Genomic DNA, 19,118 nt, shown 5'->3' on the forward strand with positions numbered 1-19,118 from the left:
TGATATGCAAGAGCCGAAGGCGAGTTCGCCATTTTTCTTATATAGGCTTGTCATTGGTCGTTCATGATTTTATTTTTCTTTGATGATAACTGTTTTTTCAAAATTTTCTTATTGTTTCAGGACGGTGGGAAGAAGATAGGGGACGACGATGTACGTTAACCTCTCGTAGTTTTGTTTGATAGTTATTCTTTCCTCGTTTTTTTTCTTCTTTGAATCTGTTGATTATTTTTAAGTAACGAATAATTGTATAGGAAAACGGCGAAGGGAAGGATGCAGCTTCTAGTGATGGACTTGAGTCTTGTAGGGAAAGTGACATCCGTGTTACACCATCAAAATTAAGCTCTGATTGGGCTCGTGAAAGGATAACTAAAAGGGCAAGACTTGAAGAGGACAAATCATCATCTGGTCATAAAAGAGGCGAGGCAACTTCATCTTCTAGGAGCCGCAATACCAAAGTAGTCGAGCCAATATTGCCTCATCAATCTTCCTCTAGGGAAGTAGAAATTCGGAACTGCTCACCGCAGTCACTCTCTGAAAATAGGACAACAGGCTTTGTTTCACCTCAGGTTGGTTATAATTCTGAAAGAGTTGTACAGAGTTCAATTCCTGTAAATTACAAAGGAACAACAATCTTGAACGAAGCAAATGTATTTGCTTCTCTAGCACCAGTTCAGGGGTGTCCACCGATTGCATGTAAAACAGATAAAAATGCACTTCAAGGGAAAATGGGGAATCCTGTCCTTGTTGGAAGGCCAAACGTTAAGGTTGGCACTGAGTACTTTGGAATGCGTAACACTAACTTTTCTTCTAATCCAATCAGGGAAATGGACCGGCCATTTGATAGCGATTCACCAGTTTTTGAAACTCCCATTGCAATGATCCCTCCCTCAAATCCAATACTTTCTTCTGAAGGTATGACACTGGATGGGAGAAAGAGTTGGAAAGAAAAATCCTCTCTCGAGGCACACCAGAGAAATCCAGAATCTTTATCAATTGATGATCGTTCTTCTTGTACGGTTGACATAGCTTCTTCAGAGCTTGGAGAGGTGAAACTTTCATTTAGTTGTAGCTCCATGCAACCAGATTTCCGCATGCCTAGCTTGGAGTCTGTCTTGAAATGTGTTGAGGATAGATGCTTGAATTCATATAGGATCCTACACCCGGACTTTTCTCTCATGAATCTCATGAAAGAAATGTGCTCATGTTTTATGGAGTTAGGCACTAAAACCACTGATGATAAGCATGAAAATCCTATCCAGACAGTTCCAGCTGTGGATTCCTCAAAGAATAATTCCGCTTCAGCAGTACCAAGTGATTCAAGTGTGATTCTAATGTCTGATCCTTCTAGTACAAAAAGTGGAGGCAGCAGTCAAGTTAGAAGAGTTCAGAAGTTGAAGGAACCTCAACTTCCAGTATGCGCACGTGACACATCACTTAGCTTGATGATGGTTCAGTCGCAGAATTCTTTTAGTGTAGCAACAGTTCGATATAATGCAGCTGACATTTCTAAAGGAGAAGAAAAAGTCAGAATATCGGTTATAAATGAAATCAGTGATGAGATCTACCCGCCACATTTTAACTACCTACCAAGAAACATTGTCTACCAAAATGCATACGTCAATGTTTCTCTTGCTCGTATTGGGGATGAAGATTGTTGTCCGGATTGTTATGATGATTGCTTGGCTGCACCACTACCTTGTGCCTGCGCGCGGGAGACTGGAGGAGAGTTTGCATATACATCAGATGGGCTGATCAGAAGAGAAATTCTTGATGAATACATCTCTATGCTTAATGAACCAAACAAACACCATCATTATTACTGTAAAGAATGCCCTATTGAAAGAATAAAGAATGCAATTTCACCTGAGCCATGTAAAGGACACTTAATGAGGAAGTTTGTCAAGGAATGCTGGAGCAAGTGTGGATGCAGCATGCATTGTGGAAATCGTTTGGTACAAAGAGGCATAACGTGCAATCTGCAGGTTAGTTGCAATTCCCAAGCAATATTTGCCGTTCATTCTTGAATTAACTTGCTATTTAAAAATTTCTTTTATACAATCAGGCCTTTTGTTTACCTTATTTAAACACTCAAGTTATCTGTTTTCTCAATTAAATGAACTTCCTTTTCTAATAGATCCATAATGTGTCTGCTTCAGGTATTTCTTACTTCTAAAGAGAAAGGGTGGGGAGTAAGAACTCTTGACAAGTTGCCAAGAGGTGCTTTTGTATGCGAATATGTTGGAGAAATATTGACAAACATGGAGCTGTATGATAGGACAATCATGACAACTGGCAATGCAAGACATACTTATCCAGTGCTATTGGATGCTGATTGGGGGTCAGAAGGTGTACTGAAAGATGAAGAAGCCCTTTGTCTGGATGCAACTTTTTATGGTAACGTGGCCAGGTTCATTAACCATAGGTATGAATGTTCTTGTTCACAGTTTAAGAACTCTCTCTCTCCTCTCTATTTTTGATAGTTTAAAGCAGAGTGCATTGAATTCACCTTTAATCTTGCGGTTATAGATGCTTCGATGCAAATCTGATTGGAATTCCTGTTGAAATTGAGACACCAGATCATCATTACTATCATGTACGTACGAATTCCCATAATCAATGTTTTAGCTTTTGAATTGTCATAATCTACCAGTCTATTACATTTTGGCCTCATATTTGTCTATTGTCTGCAGCTTGCTTTTTTCACAAGAAGAAAAATAGAAGCTTATGAAGAACTAACATGGGTAAGAAGTTGACCACCCCATTCTTGTGAAAAATGCATATTGCAATCAATGTTCTTATGGTTATAATTTGCTAGAGCATACACCAAGGCTGGGTTTAGGGTTTAGGGTTTAGGCTACTTTTAGTTTCTCTAAGTTCAACTATATGCAGCGTTAAGGCCTCTGGGGAAATAGCAGGTAAAATAATCGAAGGCTTTTATAAAGGTTTTGGAATGAAAAAAAGTAAGTGGTAGCCAAATAATGGACAAAAAACTAAAGGGCTTGAAAGTAGGAACATGAATAAAAATGAAATAAAGTAACAATGGAAAAATACTCAACATACTCTTTAAGGTGCATTATGTAGAAAATAGAAGCATTGTTTTGACTGAACTAATAAATAAAAAAAAGTTTAGTGCTCACCAAAAAAAAGCGAGAGCTTGTTTATTTTAATAAGATAAAAGTTTCTTGATATCATTTCCCTTTTTACCTCTTTTATTGGAGCAAGAGATGAAGCCGTCACCTTAGGGGCCCCTTTAGGATGACCCTACACTCTTTGGAAGGGGGTAAATCATGATGGGCATTTGTCCTAGTGCAATGACCCTTCGTATGAAGGAGGTCAAGTACTTAGCGAGACAGTTTGCACCTATTGGGAATTGACCCCAAGACCTATTGGAGCAATCACCCATGTAGGTACCAACCGCGTCAACCCGTGGGGGCCTTTTTGCCTCTTTCATGCTTACATGCTGTAGTTATTTAGAAGGTAGTCGAGGTGCTGTATGAGTGTTTGATTACAGGAATTAATCTAATCTCCATGGTGAGTTAGTATAAAAAATCAAGGTTGATAATAACACTTTATTACATGATATAGGGAGGCATGGCATTCTAGTTTGGTATGTCATAATTGTTAGCTTTGGTTCTTGCTGCCATTTCGATTAGTAACCCATGTTACAAAGACAATATTGGAATCATTCTCTCGTACACAGACTGGTTTATTTTTAAATCACGCTTAAGACCACATCCTAGCTTTTCACTCAACTCCATTGCTTTATAATTGACAATCATGCAAAACTTATTCACCATCTGAGCGCCTTATTCCTTCTCAAGGATAAGATTTGTTCTTTTATCAATATAGTTAACAAGAGACAGATCGAAATATCATATATTTTGGTTTTCACCATTGCAAATTCTGTAACAGTTACTTATATCCATTGACACATTTAAAATTTTTTTGGGTAGATTTGTAGAAAATCTCTTGTATTCACATTGTTTCCGTTAAGGTCTTAATTCATTTTGATTGAAAATGTTTCTTTCTTGTTTTAACAAGTTTAACCTTTTATGGCTGCAATTTGCTACTTCTTCTACTCTGTATTTTTTGACAAACAAACATATATATATTTTTTAGTTTTTGAAATGTTCAATAGACAAAAAGTCTGTCTGATTATATTAAATATTTATTGGGAATTTACAATGTCGCTAATGCTGCTCCTGTTTAGATACTGAAATGTATACAGTCTGCCCCAATAAATAAAAGAATTAAGTACTAGTTTACCCTTTGATAAATGGATATTTCGCAAACATGTTCAATTGCAGGATTATTGCATTGATTTTGATGATGATAGCCATCCAGTCAAGGCATTCAGATGTAGGTGTGGCAGCAGATTCTGCCGAGACACCAGGAGCCACAGTATGTCTACTCTTGAAAAGCCATATAAAAATAACCTTTTATTACTTATTCTACTTTGTCCTGTCTCTCTATTGAAAATCAAGAAGTTGTTGGTTAATCCTTGCTTTTCTAGGACTGAATAGGAATGCTCAATAACTTGAAAATTACTGCAATTTTTTTTTTTGCCTCGTCTCTAATTCTATAGTGTAGAAAATTTGTTAGTTAATTTTCTACCTTTTCTTTCTCCACAAAACTTTTCAAATCAAGAACCTTTTGTTGGGTAATCCATGCTTTTCTAGGACTGAATAGGAATGTTCAATGCCGGTTAGAAATTACAGCAAATTATTTTTGCCTCATTATCTCTAATTCTATACCTTAGAAAAAATTAATCGTTAATTTCCCACTTTTTCTTTATCCATGACACTTTTCAAATCTTACACAAGACTCAGTAAGTTCACTTTCCATTCATCTTAGATTTCCCAATACTACAACAACAACAATCAAGTTTTTATCCCACTAAATGGGATTGACTAATAAATCCTTTTATACTGTTAGACTCGATCCCCTATCTTTTGTATCCTAATATTGTTTGAAAACAAGTATATAATGTGAACCGCAATGGTTCGCCTATAAAATTGGCAAGAACTAGAATAGTTATTTTATCATCATCATCATCATACCGCTACCAAGTTGTCGTTGTCTCAATTATTTTTGGTGAATTTTCCATTGAACTATATATGACAATATTTTCAGTAATATTTTAACTTATAATTATTTGTTTAGTCCACTGACAAATTGGCAAATGTGTTTTTTTTTTGCCTGTGTACTTGTTACACATTTTTCACTCTCATATTCTTGTCTTCTAACAATAGAATTTATTCTCATCTCTGAACATGTCCATTCCCTCATGATAAATTTTATGGAATGGAATTGACAAATAATAATATTAATTCCTGAGTTTACTTTATAGAAATACTTGATTTGGATTTCTATAATTGTATATGAATGTTACAAGTAATTATTAAATTTACATATCTTGCTGGTCTAGTTTGTGAGATTGCCTTCGCTCTTCCGCCCTGTCTAGCCTACTTGGAAATAACCACTCCTGATTAGGTAATTATAATTCCATGGCAATTGGTATTTAAATTCAATTTTGTAATCAATCACAAATGTTTATTTCATGAAAATTCATAAGGGATATAATAATTATTCCTACAAAACAAACACACCATTAGAGAATAAAATAAACAGAAATTTAGATTGGTTAGCATAACAATTCCAACATTCTAGAAAAAGTATTCTTGGGGTTGAGGATTTGCATTCTAGCGCAGGAATAACTAATGCGTCCAAAATTATCAAGAACGCAACAGTTATTCCTGCAAAACTTTCCTTATCCCTGCCCACGCTTTCATATCCTAAACAGCCCTTTATTCACAGGGACGAAACAAAAAGGACCAGCTTACTGAATCTACAGGATGTTGCCAGGATTTTGAAGGAGGCATTTGATTCAAAGGTTTTTCTTGGAGCTATATGTTCGTCTGGAGAACACGGTATACAGGACTACTAGAAAACAACTTAGTCTTATGTTTTGAATCAGTGAATGATAGTAAAGACCGTTAACAACTGTTAACCCGGAAAACACGTTTTTTTGGATGCGTAATGGTGGTGGAACCTATATAACTTGGGCAGGAAAATTTTATGCGCTCTGACGTGACTTGGCTTTCACTCCTCGCTTCAAAGTAAACATGGTGGTAAACTTAATCTATTTATTCACTATTATCTGCTTAATCTATTTTACATATAAGAAATTTTTGTTGTGTTACCTATACATTTTCTATTGTTTTAAAGATACCCTTAATTTTTTTTTTGGATCCCTAATTTTGTTATTAACAATTAGTGCTGTAAATAAAAAAATATTCGTTCATAAACAAGTTCAGTTTTTTATTCGATAAGAATTTTAATATTTATATATAACACTTGTGAATAATTTGTAAATAAATTTATTTACCATCTAAATATTTATTATTTCTTTATTTTATATTTTAAAAAATATTTTAAATATAGTAATTTATATATTTTTTATTTTATATCTTAAAAATAAAAAAGAATACAAGGTCTATGTATTGGAGCAATATATATTAAGATGCCCTTATCCAGTATGGTGCTTGACTGCTTGCTGACAGATAGGCCTAGTATGTCTCCCTCGCCCTTGTCACCGTGGTAATGCTCAAACTCGCCTCCTATCTATGCTATTTCTACCCTTACAATAGAAATCATTTTCACTGCTAAAAATAATATTTTACTAAATCATATGCTTCACTTTCTTTAATTTCAAACTATATTTTTATATTTATTAATTAACCCATCCACTTCTTTTTAGAAATATCACTTTATTTGTATATGCATTTGTCTGATCTACTCGAGTCATTTAAATTCATAACGAGTTAAATTGAAAGTATGGTTACATTAAAAAACGTTTTAAGAATATATTAATCCTAATTTGGACTGAATCTGACCATTTCTAAATTCATTATAAGCAAATAGTCCCCTCTCTCATTCTGAACAACAATTTCTTGAAATTTTAATGCGTCCATTGATATCACTATCCTTTTGCTCCAGAATCATCCTCGGTTTATAGCACCTGTTTAAAAAAGAAAAATCTATAAATATAATCTAGAGCCGTCTCAACTATTCTTGAGACCCTAAGCTAAAAAAAAAAAAATTAAAATCTTAATATTTAAAAAAATATATTAAAAATATTATTAGAGACATTTAATTTTATTAGTAAACTTTAAAAAAGTAGTTTTATACATTGCTATTATTTATGCAATTGGAAGGAGTGATCAACTAGGTGACATAGTAATAACTTTATCTTATGTCAAACCTCATTTTTTTATTAGTAAAATTTATAAAAAAATAAAAAATATTTCATGTCAACTAATTTTACAATGATTAATAAATTATTATAATATTATTAATATACATTTTAATTATTATTATTTTTTTAAAAAATTATCAATTAATTTTAATTTCGATGGAGGTAAGTGATGATGCAACGGTAAAAATTATTATTGTGTGACCTACATGCAATATATTCGAGTAATTGTCTAGTAGATATAGACACTACGTACAATAGACTTTTTCTTAGAATCCCATCTTGATCGGATCTTCGTGAACCAAGCTATCTTTTATCAATTTTAACTTAGATAAATCATCAATTAAATTTATTTAGTCAAAAATACCGATGACAAATTATTAACAGAGAAAGAAAAATAAAATTTAGAGAGAAATAATAGTAAACATTAAATATGCTTTTGAAAGACTTTAAAGTATTTCTATAAAAAAATAATAATTAAGTATAACCAATAAATATTTATAATTTATTAACGAGATTTAATTTTAATTATTAAATTAAATTTTTAACAGTGAAAAAATTAAAAATTATGAGTCAAATTTTAATAAAAAAACAAATTACCAACCAAATATAACTTTAATATTAAAAAATTAAAATTATCAATCAAATCTAATACAAGTAAAAAATAAAAACGATCAAATTTAACTTTAATCTATAAAAAATAAAAAATTATTGGTTAAATGTAAAAATTAAAAATTATTGACCAAATATAATTTAACTAGTAAAAAATTAAAATTATCAATGACAATAAATCTTGACTAAAATTTATTTTAACTATAATTTTAAATATTTAATATTTAAATTAATATATATATATATATATATATATATATATATATATATATATATATATATATAATTTGATGAACCCCAATATAATAGTGGCCCTCGGTATAGGTCTTAATGGCCTATGTCTTGAGGCGGTCCTGATATAATCTCAATAAAAAAACACTAACCTAAATTCTAGAAATATCAAAAAACAGGTAAAAAAAAAAAACTTGGTTCAGAAGTTCAATTTGCTCATCATAGCTGAGATTACTGTTCGAATCTATAAAAGAGGAGCTAGTGATTTCTTGTAAAAATAAACTTGCTTATTTACTAGGTGTAGACATAAGAATTCCCTCAACCCTCGGAAGCACACTGATAATTAAAATAGAATTCAAAATCAATCTAGATGGAAGTACTAATTTCAATAAAATATCTTCTCTTATATTGTTTTGAGATAGATTGTCGTCTTTGGTATCATGATAGGATATTTAAGTTATCATAAAAATATCTGCAGTTTAAATATCAATTATGACATATTTATAAGAATCATTTCGTGGGACCAAACCGATATAATTTTGTATTTTTGTTGAGTGAAATGATCAGCAGCATTAGCAGTAACCGCCATGTTTGTTTCATAAATCAGCAGCTGTTGTGAAAGAGGCAGACTTTTCTTCTTTAATTATTATTTCTAAAAAAAAGAGTGCAGTTGAAGTAAAAGAAGACTTTTGGAAAGACGTCAGTTTAAGAAATAACAGACAAATGTGAAATTTATTCTATCTTAGACAAGATTAAAAAAAACATGATTGACACATGGAACTAAAATTTCTATCAAATAACAAGAAATATATCATATGGAACTAAAATTTCTATCAAATAACAAGAAATATATCATATGCAGATATCTCAATACAATAAATGCATTAAATCAATTAAATATATCAATAAAAGAAATAAATGAATATCAATCATAGATAATTAACAACATCTTATTACATGTTGTTAGAACCTACAATAATAAATACAATTATTAACTTCATTTTCTCAATGAACCATTATAAATTAATCTATTAAAATTTTAATAATACCAGCTATAGATGTCAAATCTAGTTCATACGTGTCGTCAATAATGTTATAATTATTATCTTCAGTTGATCTGATAATTGACACATTGTCATAATAACAAAATGTAATGAAATAAATTATGTTTACAAGTAAAATTATAATAAAAATGCATAATTAATCGATACATACTCCCCTTGCTGTAAATTTGGACAATTGCGCTTGTCATGTGACACACCTCGATATCTACATCCATGGCATAGCCTGAAATTTGAGGTTGATTTCTCCTTTGATGATTTCAATCTCTTCCCACATCCCTTTGTTCTTATTGAAGAAAGATTAATAATACCAAGGCCCTCATTCATAGATTTTTTCTTTTGACTTCTATCATTGCATGCTCTACTAATATTCATCTCTTGAATTTTACTGTAGATACAATCAAATTGTTCATTCAAAAAGGTTGTCCCTTCATTAGTCAAAGATGCATCATCAATTAATATTGAAGCTTTATAGGATAACCTCGAGTGTCTCGACATCAAACACCTTTCTGGATCTGGATTATCGATGAAATTTTACTTCCCCAAAGCATATATTGCTCTAACTTTTGCATCTCGTGTTCATCGTTTGAGTATATATGTATCAGGCAAATGAAAGACTTGGTTGATACGAAAAAAAGTTAACATATGTCTGCATGGAATGCCCTTAAACTCAAATTTCGTGCAGCTACATAATATGTAGTTTCTTTGTTTGTCATGCGTGACTACCCTTAGTTTGGAGGAAGAAGAACTTTGAAATTTTATCACATGGTAAATCACTGAGTCAACTCCTGTAAATGCTTATTACACATAATAACCATGACTCTTGCTCATTTCACTTTGAAAATCCAGTCATTTCTTTTTTGTGTACAATTTAACCATTTGAGTTTTCATTGGTCAGTTTGTCTTAAATTTGGAATGCTCATTCATATCAATATGGTATATAACTAACTTATTGTGTCTTTGGTATCTCAGTGCGCTATTAAAATGGGTGATAAAATCCATCAATAAATTCTTATTTGAGACATATCTCTTGAAAAATGCATGTCAACCTTCAGATCTTTGACTACTTGACATTCCAACACAAAATAAATGGCTAAAATATACTAGCACCCATCTGTGTCACAATTCATACATCAACGATAGCCAATCATTATTCTCTAAGTTAGCACATTTGATAGCCTCTTCCCATGACTTTTCAAAATCATCAGGTGTTGTAGAATTTGCAATGACATTTTTTAAGCTTTGATAGTGGTTTTGAAAAGTCAAAGGGTTTCATTTTTCTGGGAATTTGTTCAGTACGTGCCACAAATAATATCGATGCACTGTTTGAGGGAAAACTTGTGCAATTACTTTTGTCATAGCAGGATCCTAATCAGTGATGATAACATTTGGTGGACCTTTAGGCATGACTTCTATGAACTTCTTAAGCAACCAAACAAAAGATTCAATTTTCTCATCACTTAGAAACCCACAACCAAAAATAATTGTTTGATGATAATGATTAACTCCTACAAAAGGTGCCAAAATCAAGACATATTTGTTGGTGTTATATGTCGTATCAAATACAATTGCATCACCAAATACACTATATGCCCGCCTAGATATATGATCAACCCAAAAATATCTACTAAATCTATTATCTGAACCAGTCTCATAATCAAAGAAAAAAGCTAAATTCTTCTTTTGCTCAAATGTAAAAAACTCGATTAGTGTTTCAGCATCAATACTCTTTTGTTCATCTCTTAGATTTCTCTCAAAATTTCTAATATCTTTTTCTGTACAACCTACCCTCTTAGGCCCTCCATACTCTCTCCAATATTCACATTTGTTGATTAGTTGGTACATTGACCTCTAAAAACTATTTTGTCAATGTTTTCTTTGCTGCTGAAACATTACGATGTGAGCATAGCAAATACTCCTTTGATGGAGTCGAGAGTGGATGATTATGAGTTTCTATAAAGTTACTAACAACCCAATTAGGTCCATTTTATTTTATTGACAAATGTAATATTTGATTTACAGCCCGTTCTAACTGCGCCATGTGCTCTTTCTTTTGTCAATTAATCAGCTTTTGTATGATTATTCTACTGCATTAGATCTGTATGCCCTTCTTTAAAGCATACAATTTGTTTCCACGTTACTTCATTTGTCATCTTATTTTTCTTGCTCGTGTGCATCCTTGAACTAAACCCAGCTTCTCGTGCATATTGGTTATAGAATGAATATGTCTCATTTAGTGGTGAGAATTCCATTCCAATTTTTGACTTTCGATCATCTACAACTTGGGGAATATATTCTTTATCATCAACTCTATTTTCTTCTATTTCTAGACACCCTCACATTATAATTGACAATAGATAATTAGATAAATAAATAAAACATACAACTTATTGTAGATAATGTAAAACAGAAACAATATTGTAACAATAAAACTATTGTAACAATATTATGAAAATTGCAACAGAACTAGAAATAAATCTGATTGTAAACACTATTGTAAATAATATGATGAAATTTGCAATAAAAACAAAAATAAATTTGATCGTAAACACTATTGTAAACAATATGATGAAATTTGCAACAGAAATAGAAACAAATTTGATTGTAAGTTAATTTTTAAAACTGAGTAATAATTACACAAAACTAGCTCCAGCAGTCAATTCGGTTGGCTTTTGATCAAACAATTGGGATTAGTGTAGATAATGCGAAAAAAAGAGGTCTGGATTCAAATCATGGGAATAATTAATAGGCATTCAACAAAATCTTGCAATTTATCAAGAAATGAGAGAGGGAATTTTAGCATCCTTTGATATCTAAAGAAATCTATCAATCAACAATAAAGAAATTTTGTACTGAGATCTATCCCATTCATCACTACACAGGTCCAAATAGAAGGCGGAAAAATACATTTCTTGATAAATTGAAAACAAATATTCAGACTTTATTCTGCTGGTATAACACAGATGCTAAATCAATTTATAAAAATAATCTTTTATCGGCAATGAAGGGACGAGGGCGATTGTGGAAAACCTAGCTTCGCACGAAGAGGAGTCCAACGAGCTAGTGAAGACGGCTATGGAGAGGAGGACCGCGAGTTAGGGCTTTAGATCGGAGAGATTCTGTAGGGGTTCCACTCCTTGTCGTGCCTGTGAGAGCTTGTCTCGGTGAGGGGGCGATGAGTTTCGCGAGTGAGGACGACTGTAACGAGGAGAATCGCGAGTGAGGCGAGGGATAGGGCTTCAGATCAAAGAGCTTCTATAGGGGGTTCCACTCTTCGCCACGCCTGTGTGAGATTGCTCGGCGAGGGGGTCTCTGCGGAGAAGGAGTCGAACGAGTGAGGACGGCTACAGTGAGGGAGGATCGCGAGATAACAAAGGCACCTCTGTTATCCTGTCGCCGTTAGTCTGGGCAGCGTCAGGAGGACCACGATCGAGGGAGTGCGCAACGAGGAGAATCATGAGTGCGTTGCTGTGGTGAAGAGAGCTAGGGCACAGGGAGGGTGGGAGGAGGAGAATCGTAGGGATCGCTAGGGCATAGGGAGGAGTGTTAGTTAGAGCCCTAGAGTCAATCATTTGATGATTGTATTATGGACTTGTTGTATCATATTCTTATATAAATAAAGACATTTGTTTTTGGTTATTATACTTACTTGTATTAGTGCCAAATAAACTAAGTATAATAGCGTCCTTGAGTAGAAGGTTCTCACCTATATCAATCAGTTAGTTGAACCGATAGTGAGATGATATATGGAACACTACTCTTAATAATTCCTAGTCGAGTATTAACATTCAGGGACAATGTTAATACAATAAGACTAGCATGTAGGTCAACTCGATGACTTGATCTCACAAGTCATGGATATAGAGATATCAAGTTGACACATGGGTATGCATTGGAGAATGTATACTGAATGACCCGTCATGAGAAAGTATCATGGATCGTTATATGAGTGTCATATACTTTCTCATGTGGCTATTAGTATGACTACTAGTCCTTAGACCTGAAGTCACCATGGATCCCTACATAAGGAGTTATGTACTTTGGTTTCGTCAAACGTCACCCGTAACTGGGTGGACTATAAAGGTGATTACTGGGTATGTAACGAATTATACAGAGGGATGTGAGTGATGTAGATGAGATCTATCTCTCCTATATGACGGGAGCGACATCGATATTCTTGATAGAGTGGGACCACGAAGTGCATGGCCATGCCCAAATGAGTCAATATGAGATATTGAGCTCATTCGATTTAGTGAGTCTACTTGGAGTTCAAGATTTAGATTGGTCAGAGGATGACACGGTCTATGCCTCACATTGATCAATCTAGATGTCTAGGATAGAAGGACACTTGTCATATTTTGTGAGGAGTCACAATTAGTAGTCACAAGGTGATGTTGGATCTCAACATTCTTGTAACTTGGGTAGTAATGATGTGTTGCTAGATACCGCTCATTACTTATGCTCCTAAATGGGTTTAGGGGCATTGCCAACGTTACAAGAACCTATAGGGTCACACACAAAGGACAATTAGATGGAGATTAGGTTCATATGATGAACCAAGAGGATTAGATTCATGTGATGAATCAAATTAGATTAAGAGTAATCCTAATTGGGGTAATTGAGTTAGACTCAAGTTGATTCATGTGTTCAATGAGTCTAATTTAGATTATGACTCATTGAATCAATTTAATTAAATGAATTAGATTCATTATATTAAATTAGCTTGAATTAAATGGTTGGATTAGATCAACCATGAGAGAGATTAAGTCAAGTTTGACTTGACTTGAGAGGAAGAGGAAGAGTCAAGTTTGACTTGACTTTATGCCACATCATTTGTGACTTGGCATTAAGTGGCCAATGATGATGTGCCACATCATCATGTTTAGCATATGTGTGTGCCACCTAATGGGGGTTACAAATTCCCTTTCAATTTAATGTGGCTCTCCACATTTAATGAAAAAAAAGGAGTTACACTCCATGAAGGTGGCCGACCACTTTTGATTGTGAATGAAATTCATTTTTCATTCAAGAGGCATTCACTTCATCTTCTTCCTCCTAGAGCTCTCTCTTCTTGCTCTTCCTCCTCTCTTGGCCGAACACCCTAGGTGCTAGCACACCTTTGTTTGGTTCCCTCCACCTAGTTTTGTTCGTGTGGATACTTCTAGAGGGTTGTCTACTTTGACAATCTTGAGATCCGGCAAACCGTTGGACTAGCGGGATAGCGAAGGGCATCGCATCGAGGGTAACACTCTTATCTAGTGTAGATCTAGACTTTAGAAACTCGTACTCGTATTTTGTTTTATTTTTCTTCGCACGGATCCGGTGGCGGGGGTTTCGGGGTTTCCGCGACGCGAAAAAACGGTTTTCGCGACCCGAAAAACCCAACAAGGAGGAGAATCACGGGGATCTCGCTAGGGCACAAGGAAGGAGGAGGAGGAGAATCACGGGGATCTCGCTAGGGCACAAGGAAGGAGGAGGAGAGTTTTGGTCATTCGTGGCGAGAAGTAAATCAAAAAAAGGTGTGACGTGGATTGCCACAAAGGTGGTCCGTAGTAGTCCCGTAGCTTTTCTGTATATCATAGCAAACTAAAGAGTGTGAAATCAAAATTGGAGGACATGATTATTTCAAACTAAGACCAATGCATTCATAGAAGTTCTCTAATAAGCATGCCTTCCAATTCTGAGTTTCACACTCTATTTAGTTTGTTGTGATTTACAAAAAAAAAAAATCCAATTTTATATAATGTTATCAAAATGTCACTAATAGAGATAAATTTATCATATTCATTTAACAATGTAAGACTTTTGTGAGTTTGACCATATTTAAAATATCTAGATTTAGATAATGCACGTAGAGTGAATTTTGATTAAAATTTATTGATGAATCTAGGATTATTAGATTCTGTTGGTGCGGGAAGCATCCGACGATCGAACTCAAGTTTTGATAATGGCAAAGGGATTCAAAGTTAAGTTTAATTGTTATCTAATGTGGATGATTGAGTGTTTCAGGAAAGTCCTAACTGAGGTTAGGCAAAGAGAAAATCCTAGGGGGAGGTAACCCTAGGTCATAGGGGGTGGTAACCCTATGCGGAAAGTCTTGGCGGGTCGGAGCTTCGAGCAAAAATCCTAGGGGGTGGTAACCCTAGGTTGAAATCCTAGTGTCGCGAACCGGGTGGAAGACTGGACGGGTCAAGGACCGGACGTCCAACATGAAGACCGGAAGCATCTGACCAGACGCTGAGCAAAGGTAAACTCTCCTGAGTGGAGTAGGTGAGGACGCTTTCCCCGGAAGAGGGAACAGTAGGCGTCGGTTCGACCTACGGTTTTCGGTTGGAAATCCGAAATCAGAACCGGACAGTCTAGAGACTGTCAAATTTATTTCTAGATATTATCGTTTGTGTTCTAACTCTGTTTTGCAGGAAACTAATATTTTCATGCAGGGTTAGGACTGACCGGGATCGGTCGACCGAACAATGGGATCGGTCGAGTGAACCCCTAAGCCAGCAGATCAAATCTTCAGAGGTTGGACCAGGCTCGACCAGGGGGTCGGTAGACCGAACCTGGGTTGGGTGTCGACTGGATCAGGCTGACTGGGCTGAGTCAGAACAGCTTATCGGTCGACCGAACCTTTTTATCGGTCGACCGAACCTCGGATAGAGTTTGACTGGATCGAAGTGGAGTGAGAAGATTGGGCGGATCAGATAGGAGGGATCGCCTGATCGGTCGACCGAACCTTGGGATCTGTCGACCGATCCGCCTCGGGTCAAACTTGATCCAGAAGCTTAGGGATCTTGATTAGACTTTGCAGAGCTATAAAAGGAGGCCTCGAGGTGTAGCTTGAACATATATCTCGAACAGAATAACCTGCGCTCTTCCGTATGCTGCTCCAAACACTTTTGCGACACTCTGCTACTCCGACAGTCAGCGACTACGTCTACATCTCTTGTACTGTCGGTATATTTTCATTAGTGCACTTATTGTAATAATCAATTGTAAACTTTGTGATATTATAGTTGTTGCCCATCGAAAGTGATCAACGATCGCGGACCTTGGAGTAGGAGTCGCCCTAAACTCCGAACCAAGTAAATCTTGGCTCTTCTCTGTTTGTGTTATTTCTTTTCTTTTCCGCTGCATTTACTCGAACGATTTCCGAATACGAGAATTGTGAAAGCCACGAGCGCTATTCACCCCCCCTCTAGCGCTTTCGATCCAACAATTGGTATCAGAGCGGAGTCGCTTCGATTTGGTGCAACCACCAGTCAAGCAAATTTTTCGTGGTGTTTTCAAATTTTTCGGAGTCGATCGGAATTAGTATAATTACTATATTTCGATCTAGTTTTTCGTTCGAAATGATTTTTGCTCGAAGTCGGTGCAACACCACTCGAGCTCGCTTTCCTTTTTAATTCCATACCGCACTGCTAATCCAGGATCAAGTCCTGGGATAGTCTGTTTTCGTATTCTCTGTGTGCAAGGTTTAAAATGGCCCTCCAAGAAGGCTTTAGCACAGTCTGCCCGCCACTCTTCTCCGACGAGGATTTTGCTTATTGGAAGAATCGGATGGAATATCACCTCAAGACGCAAGTCGAGATGTGGATTATCATCCAGACCGGTCTCGAACTTCCACGTGACGGCGCGGGAGAACTAGTCTCATGCATCAACTAGGACGCTAGTATAAAGAAGAAGGTTGAAGTCGATGCTAAAGCAACCTGCATGCTACAATGCGGGCTGACAAAGGAGGAAATCAACAGAGTAGGACCCTTCTCAAGCGCCAAAGAGCTATGGGAGAAGCTAATCGAACTACACGAGAGCACCTCCGACGCTAAGGTAAGTAAGAGGGACTTAATTTTCAATAAATTATATAATATTAAAATGCAGGAAGGTGAGTCGGCCAACCAGCTTCATGCCCGGATACAAGACCTACTCAACGGTCTACATGCAATCGGACAAAAAGTTGAGAACCGGGACATCGTGAGGTATGCTTTAAACGCCTTCCCTAGGAATACCTTGTGGGCATCCATGGTAGATGCGTACAAGGTATCCAAGGACTTATCTTCAATTAAGTTAGATGAATTATTTGCAGAGTTTGAGTTACACGAACAGGTTAACTCACGTCCGGCCGAGAAAGGTGTTGCGTTGGTTGCAGGTACCAGCAGAACGCACGAACCGACGTCCAGGCACAAAACCAAACTCAAGTCCAAAGATGAATCAGACGCAGAAGACGACGACGAGGTTATTTCCGAACTAGTAAAGCTTGTGCGGAAGATATGCAAATTGAAAAAGGCGACTCAAATAACCAAGGAGGACAAGATTGGAGTCACCTGCAACGGCTGTAACCAGAAGGGGAACTACAAGCCAGATTGTCCAAACAAGAAGAAAAGAAGAAAGGTATTGAAGGCAACTTGGTCCGAGCCATCAGATGAATCCGAGAGTGACGAAGAAGAACCGATGAGCTTCCTGACGTTACCAGTGCAAGCGAACATTGTCGACACAGGTTCTGAGTTCGAATCCGAAATGGAGAGCGAGTCAGAAACTGAGTCCGAGCGAAGCCACGAATCCGTATTCGTTTCTGATGGACCAAACCCCACTATAAGTGCCTTACTTGCCGAAACTCATTTAGATGATTTGCAAAAGTTAATTCCTTACTTGCTTAAGAAATTAGCAAAATCCAATGTTCGGGTTAAGTCACTCCAAAAGGAGATAACAACCCTTAAGGAAGTGACGGACTTGAGTTCTTTAACTGAGCCTATTCAAAGTGGAAGTTCAACTCAAGTCCAACAACTTGAGGAAGAAAATTCCAATTTGAAAACTCAAATTAAAGAACTCAAGGACATGTTGGAACGGTTCACCATGGGTTCCAAAAATCTGGATCTGATTCTTGGAAAACAGCGAGCCGTTTACAACAAGTCCGGACTTGGATTCAAAACCAAGAGTAAGTATAAATCATATCTATCTCTAGTAAATAGAAATAAAAGAAGCATAATTCAAGCATGAGTCCCCAAGTCAAACCTGGTTAATCAGGTTGGACCTGGTCACTATTGGGTTCCCAAGGATCAGATCCATTACCTTGATAGACCATATCGAGGCTATGATCCAGGGGGAGCCAATAGAAAGATCATCTTTACCAATAGATAGAACTGATTGATGCTTGTTTATTTATTTTCCTTACAATATACATGCTTAGACTAGGATAGCTTAAGGATCTAGGCGTAATTTACACTTGCTAGTTAAATTTAGAAGTTTCAAAAAGAAAATTAAATATATATTTCTTTAAGCGATTCTGTCTAGGAAGGGGTGGATGATCCCATACCCAAGAAGGCCTAGAGCCTCGCCCTGACCTGGGAATCAATCATAGAAAGACATATTTAATTGATTAATTGGAAAACCTAAGTTTAACTCAAATATAAATTAATCCTTAGAAATAACCTAAATTAAAGATAACCATCTCACAAAATTACTTAAGATTACCTGATTGATAATTTAGAATCGGGTGAGATGGATCTAGGTTCAAATAAGTTCAAATTGTTCAAAATTTAATCGAAATCAACTAAACCCAATCAACCAAAATTCTTTAAAAATCTTTTAAAAATTATTTTAAAAATCCTTTGAAAAATTTATGTAAAAATCCTTTGAAAATTATTTAATTTTTTTTTGAAAATTATTTTAAAAATATTTTGAAAATTATTTAAAAATCCTTTGAAAATTATTTAAAAATCTTTTGAAAATTATTTAAAAATCTTTTGAAAATTATTTTAAAATTATTTTGAAAATTATTTAAAAATCTTTTGAAAATTATTTAAAAATCCTTTGAAAATTATTTTAAAAATATTTTGAAAATTATTTAAAAATCTTTTGAAAATTATTTAAAAATCCTTTGAAAAATTATTTCAAAAACTTATTTAAAAATTACATTTAAATCTTTTAAAATGCCTTGAAAAATCATTTGAAAAATCTTTTAAAAT

At 35.1% G+C, this 19,118-nt stretch overlaps 1 protein-coding gene across 1 annotated transcript in view; it reads left to right on the forward strand.

The window, feature by feature from the left end:
* The first annotated feature begins 731 nt into the window (after positions 1-731).
* LOC122037889 (histone-lysine N-methyltransferase SUVR4-like) overlaps positions 732-19,118 on the forward strand; it is a 31,319-nt gene continuing 12,932 nt past the window's right edge. Inside the window, exons 1-5 of the mRNA XM_042597352.1 lie at positions 732-1,982; positions 2,157-2,422; positions 2,527-2,593; positions 2,691-2,741; positions 4,308-4,401. Of these exons, the coding sequence (XP_042453286.1) occupies positions 786-1,982; positions 2,157-2,422; positions 2,527-2,593; positions 2,691-2,741; positions 4,308-4,401 (1,675 nt within the window). The 5' untranslated portion in view covers positions 732-785. The remainder of the gene's footprint in view (positions 1,983-2,156; positions 2,423-2,526; positions 2,594-2,690; positions 2,742-4,307; positions 4,402-19,118) is intronic.

This window comes from Zingiber officinale, chromosome 1B (genome assembly GCF_018446385.1).
Source record: "Zingiber officinale cultivar Zhangliang chromosome 1B, Zo_v1.1, whole genome shotgun sequence".
NCBI lineage: Eukaryota > Viridiplantae > Streptophyta > Magnoliopsida > Zingiberales > Zingiberaceae > Zingiber > Zingiber officinale.